The following is a 21,136-nucleotide window of genomic DNA, read 5'->3' as shown; positions in this document are numbered from 1 at the left end:
CCAGATGGTCGTGACTGACCCACCACGTCTCGACTGGCTATGGCTACGCGGTGAGGAGTGGTGTTGTTGGCGTCGTTTCCGGTAAGTTTATTCCTCAAGGTACCTTTGAAAATATTCTCGCTGCCTCCAAACTCTGTTTTCTCATGGAACTAACTAGACTCTATCCTTTTATACACTTTTTGACTAAACTACGAATTTCCTGACAGAAAATACTCGAGTCGCCGAATTTGCTGCTTACTCTGTAGAATCTCAGGAGAAGTGCGCACTTCTCGCAGTGCTCCCACCTCACCTAGACCATCGGGCAGCTGCGAGCAGGAAGACTAGACCGCTACTTGATGTTCGACATCGACGGCCATCTTGGAAAATCGATATCAAACTAATGTGGTCCAAGAATTCGTTTTTGGCTGTAGTTCACTGATTCTGCATCCCCCCATGCGGGTCAATGCTAGAATTTGACTTGGGGTCCTGACAGGATGGTAGTATTTTTCATTATCTGGGAGTGGAAGCAATACACCAGCAAAAGGATAACGTCCAGTGTAAGGTGACACTTCCAGGGGTGTCCCTGTAGAATGGGCAAGTTTCCTACACCACCCATTCTTGTATTTCAAGACTGAGGAAAAGGCCTGCTGTTGCTGCGACCAGAAGGAAGTAGTCTGCCTAATACGGTGCATGACTCTGCCTAGAACTACAGGGCCATATTCTCTGGAGCTGTGTATATGAATGTAGATGGATATAAATTTAATAAACAAAAACAAACTGTCTTGGTTAATGCCAGACTTAATCAGGGGTCCAATTCTAAAAGAAAGTCACAAAAGTGCACCCATGGTATATGTCCTTGCATTAGTGTAGATTTACTACTTTCACGAATTCTAAGAATTTATAGAGGGAGGCCTGGAAATCTTACTCCCCAAAAATGTTTGTGAACTGCATTTTAGCTTGGGCCAATATGCACATGTGGATTTGCTCATGTGAAAATCTGCTGAGCATTTGCAAGTTCACTTCCCTCCAACCCCTTAATTCCCACCCTTGAAGTTTCACTTCTGCCTTCGTCTGGAGTTAATTTTCAACCTTTTTTCAGTGTAGGAGAAGATTAGAGAAAGAGACGGTGAAAACCCTTGAACATGCAGGGTTGTAGGTTTGCACAGACTCAAAATGGCATTCCAAACCTGGAAGTATCGCTTCCCACTACTTCCAGCCCCAAAGCTACCAACATCAGGGAATTGTCAATATTCAAATTCTACTACAATATGAGCGCTGGCATGTATCCGAGCCTTTATATAATGAGATTGCTGCCATAATTTGTCACCTCATGAATGGGACAAGTGGATTTTTTACGGGACACATAGATTTACCAAGCATCCTGTACTATGGACAATTAGCTGTTTTTATTAAATTCCACACCCCTGCTATAGTTTCTGGAAAAACAGACAATACCAATCACAAGGCTTGCTCAGCTGTTCCACCTCCACTCATCCCTCCCTCTTCCCGTGTCCAATAGGTCCTCCGGGAAACCAGCAACATGCCTCTTAAGTTTGTTAATATGAGGCTCACCGACTTTTGTCATAGCTGGGGACTGAGATGGCTGTGAAACCAAGACAATCTAATAGTTCTGAGCTCCTTCCTCCCTGGTTGTTGCTCGTAAAACTGTACTGTGAGAGGTGTGGCGCAGCGGCCAGGGTGGCTGACTCCGGAACGCGGGGCTTACCGTTCGATCACGGGGGCAGCTCAGCACCATGTTGTAGAAGTAGACCTCAGCAAGGCCTACCAGTGCTAGGGGTTCGCCCTTCTCTGCACGCAAGTCCTCAGACCAGTAAATAGACATTGGCACGGAAACTGAAATATCAAAGATATAATTTATTAAACCAAATGAGGTGGAACCACATTCACACAACACCCTTCGGGAGTGTTTGAAATAGCACAAGGAGTAGAAGAACCATGGGTCTTTTATACCCACACGGGAGCTCAAAAGAAGGCGGTTCAAGCACACATAGGAAGAGCTACATACATAGATGGTCATACAGAGAATGCACAGTCAACAAAGAAGGAGGAGCCAACAGTTGCGGACTTTAGTAAAGACATCCTGACAGTAACAAACATAAACAGGTGCATGGGCAGCTACAGACTCTTCTGAGCATGTGCCGAGTAGCAGAGGCTAAGTATAGCCAGTTCTTGAGCAAAGCACAAGGGCAATATATGTGTTTCAGATCTTACACTGCAGAGTCTGCACACATTTTTAACTGCCATGTCGTCCTGGCAAGTACACCCACTTGCCAGGCCCTAACCTTTCCTTATATGTAAGACACCCCTAAGGTCGGCCCAAGGTTCTCCCATGGGCAGGTTGCAGTGTATATGACATATAGGACGGGTACTGGTGTGTGTTACTTCTCCTGATAGTGAAATTCTGTGCATTTTGTTTTTTTACTGTTGAAAGGCTGTCTGTCCCATAAGTTAACATGGGAAGCTGGCTGGTAACATTTTTACAAGTGTGACTTCCCATTGGGACCAGACAGAGTAATAGAGTTTAGGCTCTCCGAACTCAGAATTTATTAACACACCTTTTAGTAAGGGTGGTTTTTAACTGTGTGTTCGAAAATGCCTATTTTTGAAAGTGGGCATTTTCTTGCTTTACGATTCTGTGTGCCTCTGCCTGTTTGTGTATTCACCGTCTGTTGGAGTGACGGGAGCTGGCGATGTGCATTCACTCTAAACAGTCACAAGGGGGAGTGGAGATGTGTCCTTCCTGCCTGGGTGACTCCTAGCCAGGCTGAATAGACCTTTCTGCATTTAGAGTGGTGGTAGGAGTATTTTTAATGGCACCTGAATAGGCTCTCTCTCCTTTGGATAATGCTGTTTCCACCTCCTGCGGTTAAGCTGCACAGGGGAGGATAGAACTGGTTCCAACTGGGCTCGGGGACTCTTGCCACAAAAAGAACAAAGAGAAAAAGGGGGATAAGTAATGGACCTAAAACCCCAGAACTTTAGATCACTTCTGGAATCAAGAGGGACCTCTGCCAAGGAAGAAGAGTGTTGAGGTGTACTGCCCCTTTGCTGTGTGTTGCTTTGCTGGGTTGGCCTGCAGTTGCTGCTTCTCCCAAGGAGAGGACAAAGACTGGACTTTGTTGTGAAACCTGCTTGAGAAGGATCTCTAAGGGCTTGTGTGTGCTTGCCTCCTATTCTGAAGTCGCAGGGACACAAAGCCTTGCCAACCGCTTCCCTGAACTCCACTGCTGGGAGTTCTGACCTGCTATGAGAGCCTGAAAATCAATAATTCTGTCTGTTAGCGGCTGTTTATTTCAACGCAGCACAGCTGTGCGGAAGAAAGTTTGGACACTTTCTCGTGCGGCCAAAGAAATCAACACATCACCTGCCTGCGGCCTGAAGAACCAATGCATGCTGAGTCCAATGCATGCTGAATCCCGTGACCGCAACGCAGGCCCTGCTGTGTGGCTAAAAGAATCGTCAAAACGTGGAACTGTGGCCAAAGAAATCGACGAAGTGCCTGTGTGACCACCGCTGCATCCACCTCCAACGCATCCAGATTTCCATTCATCGCACTTGTGCGCCAAATCAATGCTGGGGCTGCAATAGGAAATTGACGCATCACCTCCCCGCACAGTAAGGACCAATGCATGACCCCCCTCTCCAGTAAGGACCAATGCATGACCCCCCTCTCCAGTAAGGACCAATGCATCACCCCCCTCTCCAGTAAGGACCAACGCGTCACCTCCCCTGCTTGGCAGTAATGAGCTGACACTTCCCGAAGAACAAGGATCCGACGCATCACCTTCCCTGCAGCTGTTTTTGCTTGTAGTTTTGACGCATCCCATGCACTTTGTGCTAAGAGTGACTCATCCATAATTTCCTATGAACAGAACTGTGTTTACCTTCTAAAAATCATGTTTTGATATCTGTATGTTGGATTTTTGTCGATTTTCAGTCTTGTTTGGTTTAGATAAATCTACTTTATTTACTGGTGTGGTGTCCATTTGTGGTATTTTCACTGTCACTGTGGGTTATATACAAATGCTTTACACATTGCCTCTGTAGTTTAGCCTGACTGCTGTGTGTCAAGCTACCAGAGGTGAGCACAGGTAAACTTAGGTGTGTACTTTACTCATCTTGACTAGAAGAAAGGGTCCCTACTTGGGCAAGGTGCCTACCTCTGCCAACTAGGGACACCCAGTGCTAACACCGATGTACCATCCCTAAAGTGCAGTGAATCTGAATCATGCTTTGGTTTTCACAGGTGGATGCTAAAGAAGGGACCCCGTCCGCATACCAGAGGCTCCTGAGGCGCAGGGATCATGCCGGCTGCGGAGGTATGAGGAGTCGAGCGGGGCTGTGCTTCTCCCAGGTGACAAGATGTCAAAGTACTGACAGTGCTCCGATACTGGCGGCTCTGGGAAGTGTGGAGTCGAGCAGGCGTGCTGCTGGGAGATCCGCTGTTGGAAGAGAGTGCCCTCCCTCGCCTCAGACCAGCAGAGCGCTATAGGACATCCAGCATTACTGCACAGGTGAGCATGGCCGTGGGAACGAGAAGAGCCTGCAGGTATCAGTGTGGGTGCAGGTGGGGATCTGAGCGGGCGAGAGAGGGCAGTCTGCAGGTATCGCTGTATGCAGAGGGGCTCTGAGCAGACGAGAGAGGGCAGTCTGGAGGTATCGCTGTATGCAGAGGGGCTCTGAGCAGGCGAGAGAGGGCAGTCTGCAGGTATCACTGTATGCAGAGGGGCTCTGAGCAGACGAGAGGGGCTCTGAGCAGACGAGAGAGGGCAGTCTGCAGGAATCACTGTGGGTGCAGGAGGGGCTCTGGGCAGGCGGGAGAGGGCAGTCTGCAAGTATCGCTGTATGCAGAGGGACACTGGAGCTCTGAGCAGGCGGGAGAGGGCAGTCTGCAGGTATCACTGTATGCACAGGGGCTCTGAGCAGACGAGAGAGGGCAGTCTGCAGGTATCGCTGTATGCAGAGGGGCTCTGAGCAGGTGAGAGAGGGCAGTCTGCAGGTATCACTGTATGCAGAGGGACTCTGGAGGTCTGAGCAGGCGGGAGAGGGCAGTCTGCAGGTATCACTGTATGCAGAGGGACTCTGGAGGTCTGAGCAGGCGAGAGAGGGCAGTCTGCAGGTATCACTGTATGCAGAGGGGCTCTGAGCAGGCGAGAGAGGGCAGTCTGCAGGTATCACTGTATGCAGAGGGGCTCTGAGCAGACGAGAGAGGGCAGTCTGCAGGCATCACTGTATGCAGAGGGGCTCTGGAGCCCTGTGCAGGCGGGAGAGGGCAGTCTGCAGGCATCACTGTATGCAGAGGGGCTCTGGGGCTCTGAGCAGGCGGGAGAGGGCAGTCTGCAGGTATCACTGTATGCAGAGGAGCTCTGAGCAGACGAGAGAGGGCAGTCTGCAGGTATCACTGTATGCAGAGGGGCTCTGAGCAGGCGAGAGAGGGCAGTCTGCAGGTATCACTGTATGCAGAGGGGCTCTGAGCAGGCGAGAGAGGGCAGTCTGCAGGTATCACTGTATGCAGAGGGGCTCTGAGCAGGCGAGAGAGGGCAGTCTGCAGGTATCACTGTATGCAGAGGGGCTCTGAGCAGGCGAGAGAGGGCAGTCTGCAGGTATCACTGTATGCAGAGGGGCTCTGAGCAGGCGAGAGAGGGCAGTCTGCAGGTATCACTGTATGCAGAGGGGCTCTGAGCAGGCGAGAGAGGGCAGTCTGCAGGTATCACTGTATGCAGAGGGGCTCTGAGCAGGCGAGAGAGGGCAGTCTGCAGGTATCACTGTATGCAGAGGGGCTCTGAGCAGGCGAGAGAGGGCAGTCTGCAGGTATCACTGTATGCAGAGGGGCTCTGAGCAGGCGAGAGAGGGCAGTCTGCAGGTATCACTGTATGCAGAGGGGCTCTGAGCAGGCGAGAGAGGGCAGTCTGCAGGTATCACTGTATGCAGAGGGGCTCTGAGCAGGCGAGAGAGGGCAGTCTGCAGGTATCACTGTATCCAGAGGGGCTCTGAGCAGGCGAGAGGGGGCAGTCTGCAGGTATCGCTGTATGCAGAGGGACTGTGGGGCTCTGAGCAGACGAGAGAGGGCAGTCTGCAGGTATCGCTGTATGCAAAGGGGCTCTGAGCAGACGAGAGAGGGCAGTCTGCAGGTATCACTGTATGCAGAGGGGCTCTGAGCAGGCGAGAGAGGGCAGTCTGCAGGTATCGCTGTATGCAGAGGGGCTCTGAGCAGGCGAGAGAGGGCAGTCTGCAGGTATCACTGTATGCAGAGGGGCTCTGAGCAGGCGAGAGAGGGCAGTCTGCAGGTATCACTGTATGCAGAGGGGCTCTGAGCAGGCGGGAGAGGGCAGTCTGCAGGTGTCACTGTGGGTGCAGGAGGGGCTCTGAGCAGGCGAGAGAGGGCAGTCTGCAGGTATCACTGTATGCAGTGGGGAAGAGGGGTGTGTGGGCATCTCTCTGCGGCGTTTGATGCTCAGGAATGCTTGGTGCTGAGCTTGAATGCAGAGAACGCTGCAGGAGTGCATTACAATCTAGACCATGAATCAGTTATGGTGCATGTGTGGTAGTGGTGGGATTGTAATTTTAAGACTAGAGTACTAGGGTCCTAACTATTCTATCCACACGATGCTGCTGATCCTGACACCCTGTGCCGCCCACTTGCTGACTCTCCATGGATGCCACCCTTCAGGCATTTGCGCCTCGTTGTGTGCCCTGCTGAGATGCACCAGAGGAAGCTGATGAAATCATTTGGTGTTGGCACCCCGACACTGCGAGGGGATGGAGCGGCTGATCCCCAATGAGCGCCGCAACACAGCAGGAGCCATTTGCCCAATATGTGGATGGGATTGCTATCCGCCATGTTTGTTGTGCTCCACACGGGCAGACTCCAAAAGTGGACAGGTGAGAATGTGAAAGGACGCCCCACGATGCACAGCCTGAGGCCTGATGAAGTTTACTACAGATGACCTGACACCAGCGAGGGGTGCAGATCGAGCAGCAGACATATTGTCTGGATTGGGTAAATACATGGAAGTTTAACAGAAGGGGACCATTGTTCCCTGAAGAATATTAATGGGTTTGAAGTATGCTTGAGCAGAACTGGGGACATTAGAGAAGTGCTCTAGCTTGAAGACTGAGCCTTATGGATCCAGGAATGGCCCACATGGTGGAGACACTTTACGTCCCCCAGACGGAAGGCTGCCCACCCTGGAGTGAAACGGTCTGGTAAGACGCACAAGTATTCACTGAACATGGGAAGACAAGGCAGTGGTAAAGCCAAGGCCGAACCGCTTGTAGAGAAAGAAAAAATGTGATGGCTGCTTCAAACCGTGGATTGACTGTTTCTGAACATCGTTTGAGGAGCCTCTGGTTGGCCCAGGAGACGTGCAGCAGGCCAACCGAAATATGGGTATTCTTTGTTGTAATGAATGAAGGTCGCAGAAACGCCCAGGATAGATTTACAACTTAAGACCATTCTAAAACACATAGTTCACAGCTTCATCGTAGTTCTGGTTCTGTCTCAAAGGGGGAGGAGCAAGTGCAGGGGCTTGATGGATTCCCGTCCAGTTGCTGTTTTTTTGAAACTTTGTGTTTTGGCTGCAAGAAGCAGGTCTGGGCATTCACAATAGATCGCGATGGGGGGGAGGAGTGTGGGGCTAAGAGTGGGGGGCCTATTGGAAGATACCTTTAAATATCCTACCCTCATTGTAAAATGATTGTTTCTACGGGTGACCCAGCTTGCTTTTAGCTCCTAGGGTGTTTTTGAAGGGTTCATTTCCTGGAGTCATGTAGACAGGGAAGCAAGGCAGCAGTAGCCTAGATCGCGCATCCCGCCCCCACCTCCTTTGCGCCCTCCACGAGTATCTAATCATGCAGTTCACCTATTGGAGACGTGTGCAGTGCCATCCCTTTCTCAGCTGCAGAAGGTGTATGGATTTTATACCACCAGTTGGCAGTCGTCTTGCCAGCTTTGTCTTGTGACGCCTCCTGTAAGGCTTTGAAGCTGCTAAGGCTCCTTGTATCATTGGTTGATACAATTCTGCAACCCGGGGTCCCATTACACTCCCTAACTGTGCGAGGTCATGTATTCTCTTGCAGTTTGGGGTGAGCGAGGGTTCAAACACATCCTGTGCTCACTGTTCGAGTGAGAGTTAAGAGATACCCGTTTTGTTATGCACAAGACGCCCTGTGTTGGGAAGAGTTCAGATGGAAAAGATTAATTATTTATTCCTAAATTCACAAGACGCCCTGTGTTGGGATTAGTGTGGGTTGGAAGAGGCCCTTGGCCTACTTCTTGAATGAGGATTGAAAGAGCCATTTTGAGTTTGATTTCTTGATTTCATCAATTCTAACTTGCTTTCTTGATGTATTGTTTATTATTTACTAAAGGTGGGAAATATAACTGGTATTTTCTGTTTCACTTATTTATTGTCCTTTTAGACAGGTAAGGGGATTGAGCTGAAAGGGCTGAAAGTTTGCAGTTAGGACCGAGGTGCTTGATTGGGTTCAGAAGGGGCAGTTTCTGCAGTCTCTGGCTGTAGTTAATATTGGTGTCAGTGGGGCGCTGATTGGGGAGTGTTTGGCTGTTATAAATGGTGTCATTGTTGCTATTAAAGGTACAATGGGCTGTTTGTGGAATGCGATAGTCCAAGCTACAGTTATTGATGGTTTATAGCGTGTTTGAGGGTGCACAGCTAGGATTCACGTATGTTTGTCATTGCAGGTTCATGTAACTTTGGACTCCGCGATCTCTGCTCTGCCACAACATGGAACCTTTGAAAGAAAATCAAAAGCTACCGTGTAAGAAAAAAATGAACCTGGACGTAGCTTTGAAGCTGCTGGTTAAAGGTTTGTTTGATTATTTCTAACGTATGTGAGTTGTGTTTGGGTGGGCAGCGATGTGGTCGTGGAGGGAGGGGTTGGTAGTGTTGGTGTTTGCATAGATTTGTGCATTTGGAAATCCATCAGAGTCCTGCCTCCCAAACAGCTGTGCTTAGACTGTGTCTGGTTCACTACAGAATTATTGACAGCGGCGGCCATAGGTAACCCCCTCCCGAAGCAGGGACGCAGGTCTGAGCAGTGGCATCCTAGAGATGCTGGTAGATGAAACCCTTCGCCCTGGGCTTCCCATGTCTGTCGTCGTCCCCTGCGTCTCTCACGTCAGGTTCCCCTCTCTGGGCCTATTGTGACTCCAATGGCTATTGAGTCTTTCTACTCTCCCACGTCTGCCCTCTCTCCCTGGGACTGTCGCGTCTCTCCTCCTCTCCCTGTGACTGTCGCATCTCTCCTCCTCTCCCCCCTCTCCCAGGGCCTGTCACATCTCTCCTCCTCTCCCCCCTCTCCCAGGGCCTGTCACATCTCTCCTCCTCTCCCCCCTCTCCCTGGGCCTGTCACATGTCTCCTCCTCTTCCTCCTCTCCCAGGGCCTGTCACATCTCTCCCTCCTCTCCCAGGGCCTGTCGCATCGCTCCGTCCTGTCCCAGGGCCTGTCACATCTCTCCTTCTCTCCCAGGGCCTGTCACATCTCTCCCTGCGCTCCCAGGGCCTGTCACATCTCTCCTCCTCTCCCAGGGCCTGTCACATCTCTCCTTCTCTCCCAGGGCCTGTCACATCTCTCCCTGCGCTCCCAGGGCCTGTCACATCTCTCCTCCTCTCCCAGGGCCCGTCACATCTCCCCCTCCTCTCCCAGGGCCTGTCACATCTCTCCTCCTCTCCCAGGGCCTGTCACATCTCTTCCTCCTCTCACAGGGCCTGTCACATCTCTCCCTCCTCTCACAGGGCCTGTCACATCTCTCCTCCTCTCCCTCCTCTCCCAGGGCCTGTCACATTTCTTCCACCTCTCCCTGGGCCTGTCACATCTCTCCTCCTCTCCCTCCTCTCCCAGGGCCTGTCACATCTCTCCCTCCTCTCCCAGGGCCTGTCACATTTCTTCCCCCTCTCCCAGGGCCTGTCACATCTCTCCCTCCTCTCCCAGGGCCTGTCACATCTCTCCTCCTCTCCCAGGGCCTGTCACATCTCTCCCTCCTCTCACAGGGCCTGTCACATCTCTCCTCCTCTCCCTCCTCTCCCAGGGCCTGTCACATCTCTCCCTCCTCTCACAGGGCCTGTCACATCTCTCCTCCTCTCCCTCCTCTCCCTGGGCCGGTCACATCTCTCCCTCCTCTCCCAGGGCCTGTCACATCTCTCCTCCTCTCCCAGGGCCTGTCACATCTCTCCTCCTCTCCCAGGGCCTGTCACATCTCTCCCTCCTCTCACAGGGCCTGTCACATCTCTCCTCCTCTCCCAGGGCCGGTCACATCTCTCCCTCCCTCTCACAGGGCCTGTCACATCGCTCCTCCTCTCCCTGGGCCTGTCACATCTCTCCCTCCTCTCCCAGGGCCCGTCACATCTCTCCCTCCTCTCCCAGGGCCCGTCACATCTCTCCTCCTCTCCCAGGGCCTGTCACATCTCCCCCTCCTCTCACAGGGCCTGTCACATCTCTCCCTGCGCTCCCAGGGCCTGTCACATCTCTCCATCCTCTCCCAGGGCCTGTCACATCTCTCCATCCTCTCCCTGGGCCTGTCACATCTCTCCCTCCTCTCCCAGGGCCTGTCCCTTCTCTCCTCCTCTCCATCCTCTCCCTGGGCCTGTCACATCTCTCCATCCTCTCCCAGGGCCTGTCACATCTCTCCCTCCGCTCCCAGGGCCTGTCACATCTCTCCCTGCGCTCCCAGGGCCTGTCACATCTCTCCCTGCGCTCCCAGGGCCTGTCACATCTCTCCCCCCTCTCCCAGGGCCTGTCACATCTCTCCCTCCGCTCCCAGGGCCTGTCACATCTGTCCTCCCCTCCCTCGGCCTGTCTCATGTCTCCCTCCTCTCCCAGGGCCTGTCACATCTCTCCCCCCTCTCCCAGGGCCTGTCACATCTCTCCCCCCTCTCCCAGGGCCTGTCACATCTCTCCCTCCGCTCCCAGGGCCTGTCACATCTGTCCTCCCCTCCCTCGGCCTGTCTCATGTCTCCCTCCTCTCCCAGGGCCTGTCACATTTCTTCCACCTCTCACAGGGCCTGTCACATCTCTCCCTCCTCTCACAGGGCCTGTCACATCTCTCCCTCCTCTCCCTGGGCCTGTCACATCTCTCCTCCTCTCCCCCCTCTCCCAGGGCCTGTCACATCTCTCCTCCTATCCCTGGGCCTGTCACATCTCTCCTCCTCTCCCAGGGCCTGTCACATCTCTCCCTCCTCTCCCTGGGCCGGTCACATCTCTCCCTCCTCTCCCAGGGCCGGTCACATCTCTCCCTCCTCTCCCAGGGCCTGTCACATCTCTCCCTCCGCTCCCAGGGCCTGTCACATCTCTCCCTCCTCTCCCAGGGCCTGTCATATCTCTCCAGTAGGGAAGTCTAATACTCGAGGCTTCTTCTGTTCCAGTCCTTGCAGAAGCTGTGACCCAACGCGACATATTAAACAGCTCTTGGTGACCTGTGCTGGTTAGTTTTAGGGCGAGCCTGGGCAGAGAATGTGCTGCTCTTTGAGGCATGCTGTATTCAGGTGTGGACTTCAAGCTCCGCCCATAATTTTCATTAGCTCGTGTCATTGTCCTTTATAAACTGTGGCTTTTCATTGGTCTATAGGCTTGTTAGTCCCTCCTTAGTACTGCCTTGTCTCCTCTTGTAACCTCCCACAAGGACTGGCCCTCTTACTTGTGTTGTTACTCGGTAGGCTTTAATTGCAGCCGCCGAGCACTATTTTTTAAAATTGTTTTCACTTGCCTGCTCAAGATGTGCTCTCTACTAACACTTTATTATTATTATTTTTCAATAGCACGGCACGCCACAGTGGCGGCCGCACCTTTGTTTTTATTTGCCCCGCAGAACGCAGTCGCATGTTTTTTCCCTTTTGTTTTTAGAAGCGCTTTTACGTAAATAAAACCACGTCCCTTTCTTCAGACGAGCCCCGTCTAAAGAAATATCTGTGGCAGCTGTTAAAGTAAAAGAGCGGTATGGGGCGCTTTTACTAAAAAAGCATTTCTTTCTCAACTTGATAAAGAAATGCTTTTTTTTGTAAAAGCGCCCCATACTGCGCTTTTACTTTAATGGCGGATGCCAACCATTCTTTAGACCCGGATAGTCTAAAGAAAGGGGTTGTGGCCTCTATTAAAGTGAAAGCGCGGCATGGGCGCTTTTACCCCAAAAATATTTGCAATGTAATGGGTCTCACATTTGCGAGAGTTTTTTAGCTATTGTCATTAGGAATGCCAATAGCTCAAACTCTCGTAGTTGCGAGACCTGTTGCATTGCAAATGCTTGTATATCCTGAAGCAGAGTCTGACTTTTACCGACGGCAAATGACTAAGAACAGTTCAAATCGACTCGGACTGAAAACGAGGACAGATTTACTCCCCAGCTTCTTGTTCGCTGCTAGCACCAGATGAAAGCTCTTTAAATCATTCCTGGCCCTATGGCCATTGTTCGTCTCTAGAGCCGTGTTTAGGAGTTCTCAGAAGTCTTCTTGTCCTAGGCTAGAAAGTGCTGTGAGAAGGCGACCGCAGTAATGCAGTGTAAGCTCTGGTAAGAGAAGGACCGAGTGTGCAGGAGGGGAGGTCGGAGTGTGCAGGACGGGGGGTCGGAGTGTGCAGGACGGGGGGTCGGAGTGTGCAGGACGGGGGGTCAGAGTGTGCAGGACGGGGGGTCGGAGTGTGTAGGAGGGGGGGTCGGAGTGTGTAGGAGGGGGGGTCGGAGTGTGTAGGAGGGGGGGTCGGAGTGTGTAGGAGGGGGAGTCGGAGTGTGCAGGAGGGGGGGTCAGAGTGTGCAGGAGGGGGGTCAGAGTGTGCAGGAGGGGGGTTCGGAATGTGCAGGAGGGGGGGTCGGAGTGTGCAGGAGGGGGGGTCGGAGTGTGCAGGAGGGGGGTTCGGAGTGTGCAGGAGGGGGGGTCGGAGTGTGCAGGAGGGGGGGTCGGAGTGTGCAGGAGGAGGGGGTCTGAGTGTGCAGGAGGAGGGGGTCGGAGTGTGCAAGAGGGGGGTCGGAGTGTGCAAGAGGGGGGTCGGAGTGTGCAAGAGGGGGGTCGGAGTGTGCAAGAGTGGGGGTCGGAGTGTGCAAGAGTGGGGGTCGGAGTGTGCAAGAGTGGGGGTCGGAGTGTGCAAGAGTGGGGGTCGGAGTGTGCAAGAGTGGGGGTCGGAGTGTGCAAGAGTGGGGGTCGGAGTGTGCAAGAGGAGGGGGTCGGAGTGTGCAAGAGGGGGGGGTCGGAGTGTGCAAGAGGGGGGGTCGGAGTGTGCAAGAGGGGGGGTCGGAGTGTGTAAATCAGGTATCAGAGCGCTTTACATAGCACAAGTTGCATTACATGAGGGCACATTCCTTTTTTGTTGGGCACGGGGAGATTAAGTGATTTGCCCAGAATCACAGGATGTTCAGCGTCATTGCCGAGAACCCAGATTCGAGGACGACCGCACTAGCCGTTAGGCCAACTCCTTTCACCATTAGTATTGGCAAAGCTGTTGTCCGGTCCCATTTGTGACTCTGAAGGGCATCCCCTTCCCCAGGTAGCATCATCCATATAACCCAGGCGTTCGAGGCATGTGGGCTGCTGAATTCATATCTATAGCATAGATCGCCGCCTAGTGTTGGGTCCGGATGATTGCACATTGTTGTCCTGGAAGAGTCTTCGAAGTATCACGAGATAGGTGGCTCCTCCCCTGGACTACAGTGCGCATGGGCATCGACTCCATCCCCAGATTGTTTTTTTCCGCCATTGGGTTCGGATGTGTATTCGACATCTCCAGTTCGGAATCGATTTAGACTTTTCTTAAGGCCCGAAGGCCTTATCCTATACCGTCGGTATTGTTTGCGTTCGGTCCCAGCTCTGTTCCGGCTCAGTTCCCGAGTCGGACGTCCAGAGGAGTCGCGTGGCTATTCGGTACTCGGGGCCCAGTCGACGGAGCAAGACTTTCGACGACATCATGGAACGGAGACCGTTCAAGAAATGTCCCGTGTGCGGATCTAAGTACCCACACATCGACGTCCACCCTGTGTGCAACAAGTGCCTGTCGCCGGACCACGATGAAGCCAACTGTATGGCTTGTTCCAGGTTTCGATCGAAGAAAATGATTCGACTTCGGCGCGTGGCGAGCCAGGAGGCCCGGCAGTCGGCCCCGGCACCGGTGGACATCTTCGACAGAGAAGAAGCAGACGAGCAAGAAGTTCACCTGCAAGTTTCCCCTCCGGCGGCGGAGATCGACTACGGATACGACGCGGACGTCGAGGTGGTCGAGGCAGGAGAAGTCGTCGACGAGGTAGGAGACGACAATGAGGCCTACAGGGCCACGGAAGATAGCTCGTGTGAAGAGCTAAGCCCCGAACGAACAATTACTACGGCTCAGGTCGAGGGATCGCCACTCGGCCTTACCCAAGACCTTCCACCCAGATCCACGGCCTCGCCTACGGGCCCGGCTACGGACACTTCTGCGGAGCCGACGTTGGTCAAAACGAAACCGAAACCTTCGGTGTCGACGAAAGCGAAAGTAATTGAGACGCCGTCGAAACAGAAGACGTCTGTCCCTCCGGCCGCCTCCTCGTCTTCGGACACGTTGGGGCAGCCGAAGCCGAAGAAGGCTGTCGAGCCGAGGAAGTCGACCAAGGGCGCCGATCCAAAGTCGATCAAGGGCGCCGAGTCACAGTCGGTCAAGGCCGTCGCGCCGAAATCGGCAAAGGGCGTCGAACCGAAGACTGGGGCCCCGCACCCCGTAGTCAAGGCCAACGGCTCGAAACCGTCAACGCAGAAGGCCGTCGGCACGGAAGGGGGACACCGCGCGCCGAAAAAGGCTGATCCTGTACCGGATCAAAATAAGGCATCGACACTCGAGTCTTCACTCGCTGGTGGACCGAAGACGTCTGTCGGATCCACAAAACCGTCCGCTTCCTTTACGAAGCAGGTGTCGGATTCTCTTCAACGCATCAGGAACAAGGCTTCCGCGTCCGCACCGAAGGATGCTTCCACTGCGAAGCCAGCTGTCACGACGCCAAAGTCTTCGACGCCACTCCTGTTTACGTTGCCGCCGAAGGTAGCACCAAAGGCCTTCGCACCACGGTCGGTCAACGAAGCGCCCGTACCTGTGTCTACGGCGCCGAAGCCTTCTCAGCCGCTTGGGAGCTTGAAACCTCAACAACCCTCGGTGGAGGAGTAGTCAGAACACTATATCGACGCCAACACCGGGAAACTCACCCTCTACAAAAGGAAGATCACGGCAACCCAGCCTTTGGAGGCCTACACGATTCCTTTGAAGCGCAAGAAGCCTGCTGCGGAATCCCCAGTTCTGGCGGAGCCTCTTGCTCCACGGACTCCGCGAGTGGCTACACCCTCACCCACTTATTCGGAAGTGAAGGGTGGAGATGGTGATGACGAAGAGTATGGCTTTCCTACCAACACTGATCCTGAGGATCGCCACGACTCATGGACAGATGCAGGTGACCCAGGGGATCAGCAAACTGCCCAGGACCCTCAGGTGTACGCTGTCAAAACCTCTCCTACTGAGGATTCGGCTGCATTTAATGCTCTAATTGAGAGGGCGGCTAAAAACCACGACGTCGACCTCCACACTGACCCTATCGAAGTGGACTTCCTTTTTGATACCATTTCCACTGCAGAAAAGACTGTCAAGACTCTCCCCATGCTGAAAGGGGTTCTCAAACATGCTGCAGACATTTTTAAGGAACCCACACGGGCCAGGGTGGTCAACCCTAGGATTGAGAAAAAATATAGGCCGGCACCTGGCGACCCCACCTACATCAGAGGCCAGTTGCCATTGGACTCTCTGGTCGTTTCTAATGCCCAGAAGAGGGCGAACTCACAAACCACTGGTGATGCTCCTCCCCCAGACAGGGAATCTAAAGTGCTGGAGGCATCAGGGAAGAGGGTGGCGGCTCAAGCGGCCAATATCTGGCGTATCTCTAACACTCAGGCGCTCCTTGCCAGATATGACAGGGCACACTATGACACACTAGAGACCCTGTTACAACATCTTCCAGATCAGTATAAAGAGGCAGTGGAGATGCTTATTCAGGAAGGGAAGCTTATCTCCAACGCTTCAATTAAGTGTGCACTGGACGTGGCGGACACCGCGGCCAGAGCCATTAACACCAGTGTCATGTTGAGACGTCAGGCCTGGCTCAGAATCTCCGGTTTCAAGCCGGAGATAAAAACTACCATCCTCAATCAGCCAGTAAACCCAGACAGGTTATTTGGTCCTGAGGTGGATACCACCTTGGAAAAGATAAAAAAGGATACCGAAACTGCAAAATCCATGGGGGCTCTCCAGTCCCAGCAGTTTCGGGGAAGCACTTTTCGTCGCTCAAGCAATAGAGGTGTTTCCAGAGGCCAGATGTCCCATCAAATGCAATACAATAAAGGTGGGGCGCAATCCTCTTACACCAAGCAGAGTAGAGGCGGCTATCGGGGTAACAGCACCAAGGGCAGAGGTCGTGGAAACAACTCACGCTCCTCCGCCACCAACAAACAGTGACGCTCTGTCACTGCCCCCCGACCATACTACACCTGTCGGGGGGAGACTCCAGCAGTTCCTGCCCGTCTGGAAATCCATCACCACGGACAGGTGGGTCAGGAAACTTATCCAGTTCGGTTATTGTCTGGAGTTAACATCCACTCCACCCAACATGCCACCAAAACACCGTCCTATGTCCACAGAGCATTTGCACTTATTGCAGCAGGAGGTACTAGTCATGCTGCAAAAAGGGGCAATCGAGCTCGTGCCGTCGGAGGAAGAAGGCACGGGGGTGTACTCCCTGTACTTCTTAATCCCAAAAAAGGACGGATCCCTCAGACCCATACTGGACCTCAGACCCCTAAATCAGTGCATTCTATCAGAACACTTTCATATGCTCACACTGCAGCAGGTTCTCCCGTTGCCCAATCAGGGAGACTTCCTCGCAACCTTGGATCTCAAGGATGCCTATTTCCACATTCCACTGCATCCATCACACAGGAAATATCTCAGGTTCACTATTCAGGGTCGGCATTATCAGTTCAAGGTCCTGCCTTTCGGGGTGACCACAGCGCCCAGGGTGTTCACAAAATGTCTGGCGACAGTAGCTGCGCACCTCAGGAGGCAGAACTTCACGTTTACCCTTATCTGGACGACTGGCTTGTCCAAGCAAAGTCGGCCCAGCAGTGCGCCGCCAACATGTCACACACCATTTACCAAAACAAAAGGGGAGCGTAGAGGTACTGATAGAATCATCCTCCAAACGGAACTTTTATAATCAAGGAGATTCTATCGAAAAAGTGAAAAAGTGAAATATTTTTAATTTTTAAGATACTATTTCTCTAGTGAACGTGCTAGGCTCTCTCTTAAAGGTGGAAAGACCAGAGCGCAATGTGCTTTTTAAAATACCCCTCACACGCTAAAAAAATCCAATAGTGTCATGCTTCATCATAGGGGTCTTCCCGCCCCTATAACGGGACGGGCGTGCTACGACCAAACGAATACGCGGGAGCACTTATATTGTGACAGTGACTATGTGTGAGTGCACAGGTGTCAGTGAAAGTGTAGGGACCTCAAAAAGTGATTTATAAAAAAGTTAAAAATTCCCTGGCGTAGTAGAAAAAAATACTTTATTCGCTTCTCTAGCTGGGAACGTTAAGAAGGGGTTGTGAGGTAGAGCAGTAGCTAGCTACCTGGTCGACATGTTTCGTAAGCAGTCCCCTACTGCTTACTCATCAGGACCAAAAAAGCGATCCCTACTAAAGTATACTCAGTTACTACAGAATATGCCTACTGTCCTATGAACAGTGCAGCAAAAATCAGCTGACTGTTTCGTGTTTCGGAAGCCCCATCAGAGAAGCACGGGGGTGGGAACAATGCGTCTTTTCCATGCCGGACATTACCGCGGAAGAACACCCCTCGCCTGCAAGCTCATGGGGCATTGAAATTAACTGAAAAGTAGACCATAATAGGTCGTTTTTTGGGTACTATTTGTATTCTTTTTTGCTTCACTGGGCCAACTCATGCCCCGAAGCACGAAACAGTCAGCTGATTTTTGCTGCACTGTTCAGAGGACAGTAGGCATATTCTGTAGTAACTGAGTATACTTTAGTAGGGATCGCTTTTTTGGTCCTGATGAGTAAGCAGTAGGGGACTGCTTACGAAACATGTCGACCAGGTAGCTAGCTACTGCTCTACCTCACAACCCCTTCTTAACGTTCCCAGCTAGAGAAGCGAATAAAGTATTTTTTTCTACTACGCCAGGGAATTTTTAACTTTTTTATAAATCACTTTTTGAGGTCCCTACACTTTCACTGACACCTGTGCACTCACACATAGTCACTGTCACAATATAAGTGCTCCCGCGTATTCGTTTGGTCGTAGCACGCCCCGTCCCGTTATAGGGGCGGGAAGACCCCTATGATGAAGCATGACACTATTGGATTTTTTTAGTGTGTGAGGGGTATTTTAAAAAGCACATTGCGCTCTGGTCTTTCCACCTTTAAGAGAGAGCCTAGCACGTTCACTAGAGAAATAGTATCTTAAAAATTAAAAATATTTCACTTTTTCACTTTTTCGATAGAATCTCCTTGATTATAAAAAAACACACCATTCACCTCCTTCACGATCTGGGATTCTCACTGAATTATCCCAAGTCGCACCTTCAGCCGGCCCATGTGCGACAATATCTGGGTGCGACGATCGATACTCTGGCAGCCACAGCTCAGCCAAATTCTGTGAGGTTCGACAGCATTCAGTCACTGATCCAAAAGTTCAGACCGCAACACTCGCTTCCTGCAAGAGTGTTCATGCAGTTGATAGGCATGATGGCCTCCTGCATCTTCATAGTCCCGCACGCGAGACTACATATGCGTCCGCTCCAAGAATGCTTGGCGAATCAGTGGACACAGGCTCAAGGACGGTTAAAGGACCTAGTGTTGGTGACCAGTCGGGCATACAGCTCTCTGCATTGGTGGAATCCACACAACCTTTGCAAGGGCCGACCGTTCCAGGAGCCTGTGCCACAGATTATCCTGACGACAGACGCATCTCTCCAGGGATGAGGAGCTAATGGGCTCCACTACACGGTGCAGGGACTATGGACAAGGCAGCAAAAGAGGATGCACATCAACTACTTAGAACTGATGGCAATCTTCATGGCACTGAAGGCATTCAAGATACATCTGTGCTACAAAGTCGTGTTCATCCGGCCGGACAACATGACTGCCATGTACTACATTCAAAAGCAGGGAGGTACACACTCTCCGCAGTTGTCTCATCTGGCTCAGAGCATGTGGAAGTGGGCCATTCAGAGGAACATCTTCCTCATGGCAGAACACCTTCCGGGCAAGGACAATCAGATGGCGGATCTGCTCAGCAGGTACAGCCACCAGATGCACGAGTGGGAGATACATCCATCAGTACTCCGCCCGTACTTCCAGTAGTGGGGTCATCCAGAGATAGACCTGTTTGCCACAAGGGAAAACGCAAAACGCCGAAGCTTTGCCGCCAGGTTCCCTCACCCACAGTCGCAGGGCAATGCGATATGGATGAACTGGTCAGGCAGATTTGCGTACGCTTTCCCCCCAGCACCTCTCATACCGCTGGTGGCACGAAAGCTAAAGCAACACTCAGCGACACTCATCCTGGTTGCTCCAACGTGGGCACGCCAACCATGGTACACCACGTTTCTAGAACTCTCGGTGGTGCCGCATCAAAGGCTGCGTCTCACACCCAGGCTTTTGACGCAGAGCCATGGCGACATTCAGCACCCAGATCCGCAACAGCTCAATCTGGCGATCTGGCTCCTGAAGTCTTAGAGTTTGGCTACCTTATCTTGCCTCCTGAATGCATGGACATCATCCGGGAGGCAATAAAGCCCACTACCAGAGCTTGCTATGCGGCGAAATGGAAGCGGTTTGTTATTTACTGTACTGCACACAACATCAACCCGCTAGATGCATCCATTCCCAACATCATCTGCTATTTGTTACATCTTTACAAATGCAATCTAGCATATGCTTCCATTCGGATACACTTATCCGCCATAGCGGCTTATCTCCAAAACAGGCAGCATCTCTCCGTTTTCAGAGTGCCTGCCATTAAAGCCTTCCTGGAAGGACTTAAACGGCTCATCTCTCCCAGGACCCCTCCAGCTCCTGTATGGAACCTCAATGTGGTCCTCACCAGGTTGATGGGCCCACCTTTTGAGCCTCTACATTCCTGTGAGATTCAGTTCTTAACATGGAAAGTGGCTTTTCTCATTGCCATTACGCCTCTGCGACGTGTTAGTGAGCTACAAGCGCTCACTGTACAAGAGCCATTCATTCAAATTCACTCCAACCGGGTGGTGCTGCGCACTAACCCTAAATTTCTTCCTAAAGTGGTTTCGCAGTTCCATGTCAATCAGACCATTGAGCTGCCCGTGTTCTTTCAAAACCCAGAAACAGTGGCCGAAAGAATGCTCCACACTCTTGATGTCAAACGAGCTTTGATGTACTACATCGATAGGACAAAGGATTTTAGGAAGACACAACAACTCTCTGTTGCCTTTTCAGCCCAGCACAAAGGCAACCCCATTTCCAAAGCAGGTATAGCCAGGTGGATCGTTAAGTGCATTCAGATTTGCTATCACAAGGCTAAGCGCACTTTAACGGTCCCCCCCAGAGCCCACTCCACCCGCAAGTTGGGGGCCTCCATGGCTTTCCTTGGTAATATCCCTTTGGAAGACATTTGTAGAGCAGCCACATGGTCTACACCACACACATTTACTAAACACTACTGTGTAGATGTGCACTCCAGGCAGCTGTAGGGCAGGCTGTTCTAAAGACACTTTTTCAGACATCTGCAGCTGGCACAGGCGGCCGCCGTTAATGGAGGGACTGCTATTTATTCTATGCTATAGATATGAATTCAGCAGCCCACATGCCTCGAACTGAATATGCTACTTACCAGTATGCATCTGTTCTTGGCATGTAGGGCTGCTAACATTCATATCGCCCACCCTCCTCCCCGGTGCCCGTAGCGGCTGCAGATACTCTCTTGCATTCATTCATTAGCATGGACATCAGTTACACTATTTCACTCCATCTCTGCCACAATGGCTAAAAACAATCTGGGGATGGAGTCGATGCCCATGCGCACTGTAGTCCAGGGGAGGAGCCACCTATCCCGTGATACTTCGAAGACT

The 21,136-nt window shown here is 52.1% G+C and overlaps 1 protein-coding gene across 1 annotated transcript in view; it reads left to right on the top strand.

Moving 5' to 3' along the window:
* The window catches only part of LOC144817649 (uncharacterized), a 317,824-nt gene that overhangs the window by 13,887 nt on the left and 282,801 nt on the right, over window positions 1-21,136 (top strand). Inside the window, 3 exon segments of the mRNA XM_078674369.1 lie at window positions 5-81; window positions 4,247-4,514; window positions 8,705-8,829. Coding sequence (XP_078530495.1) covers window positions 8,748-8,829 — 82 coding nt within the window. The 5' untranslated portion in view covers window positions 5-81; window positions 4,247-4,514; window positions 8,705-8,747.

This window comes from Lissotriton helveticus, chromosome 2_1, assembly GCF_964261635.1.
Source record: "Lissotriton helveticus chromosome 2_1, aLisHel1.1, whole genome shotgun sequence".
Taxonomy (NCBI): Eukaryota; Metazoa; Chordata; class Amphibia; order Caudata; family Salamandridae; genus Lissotriton; species Lissotriton helveticus.
Note: the sequence above shows the minus strand (reverse complement) of the source record. Positions and strands in the feature narration are given on the sequence as shown.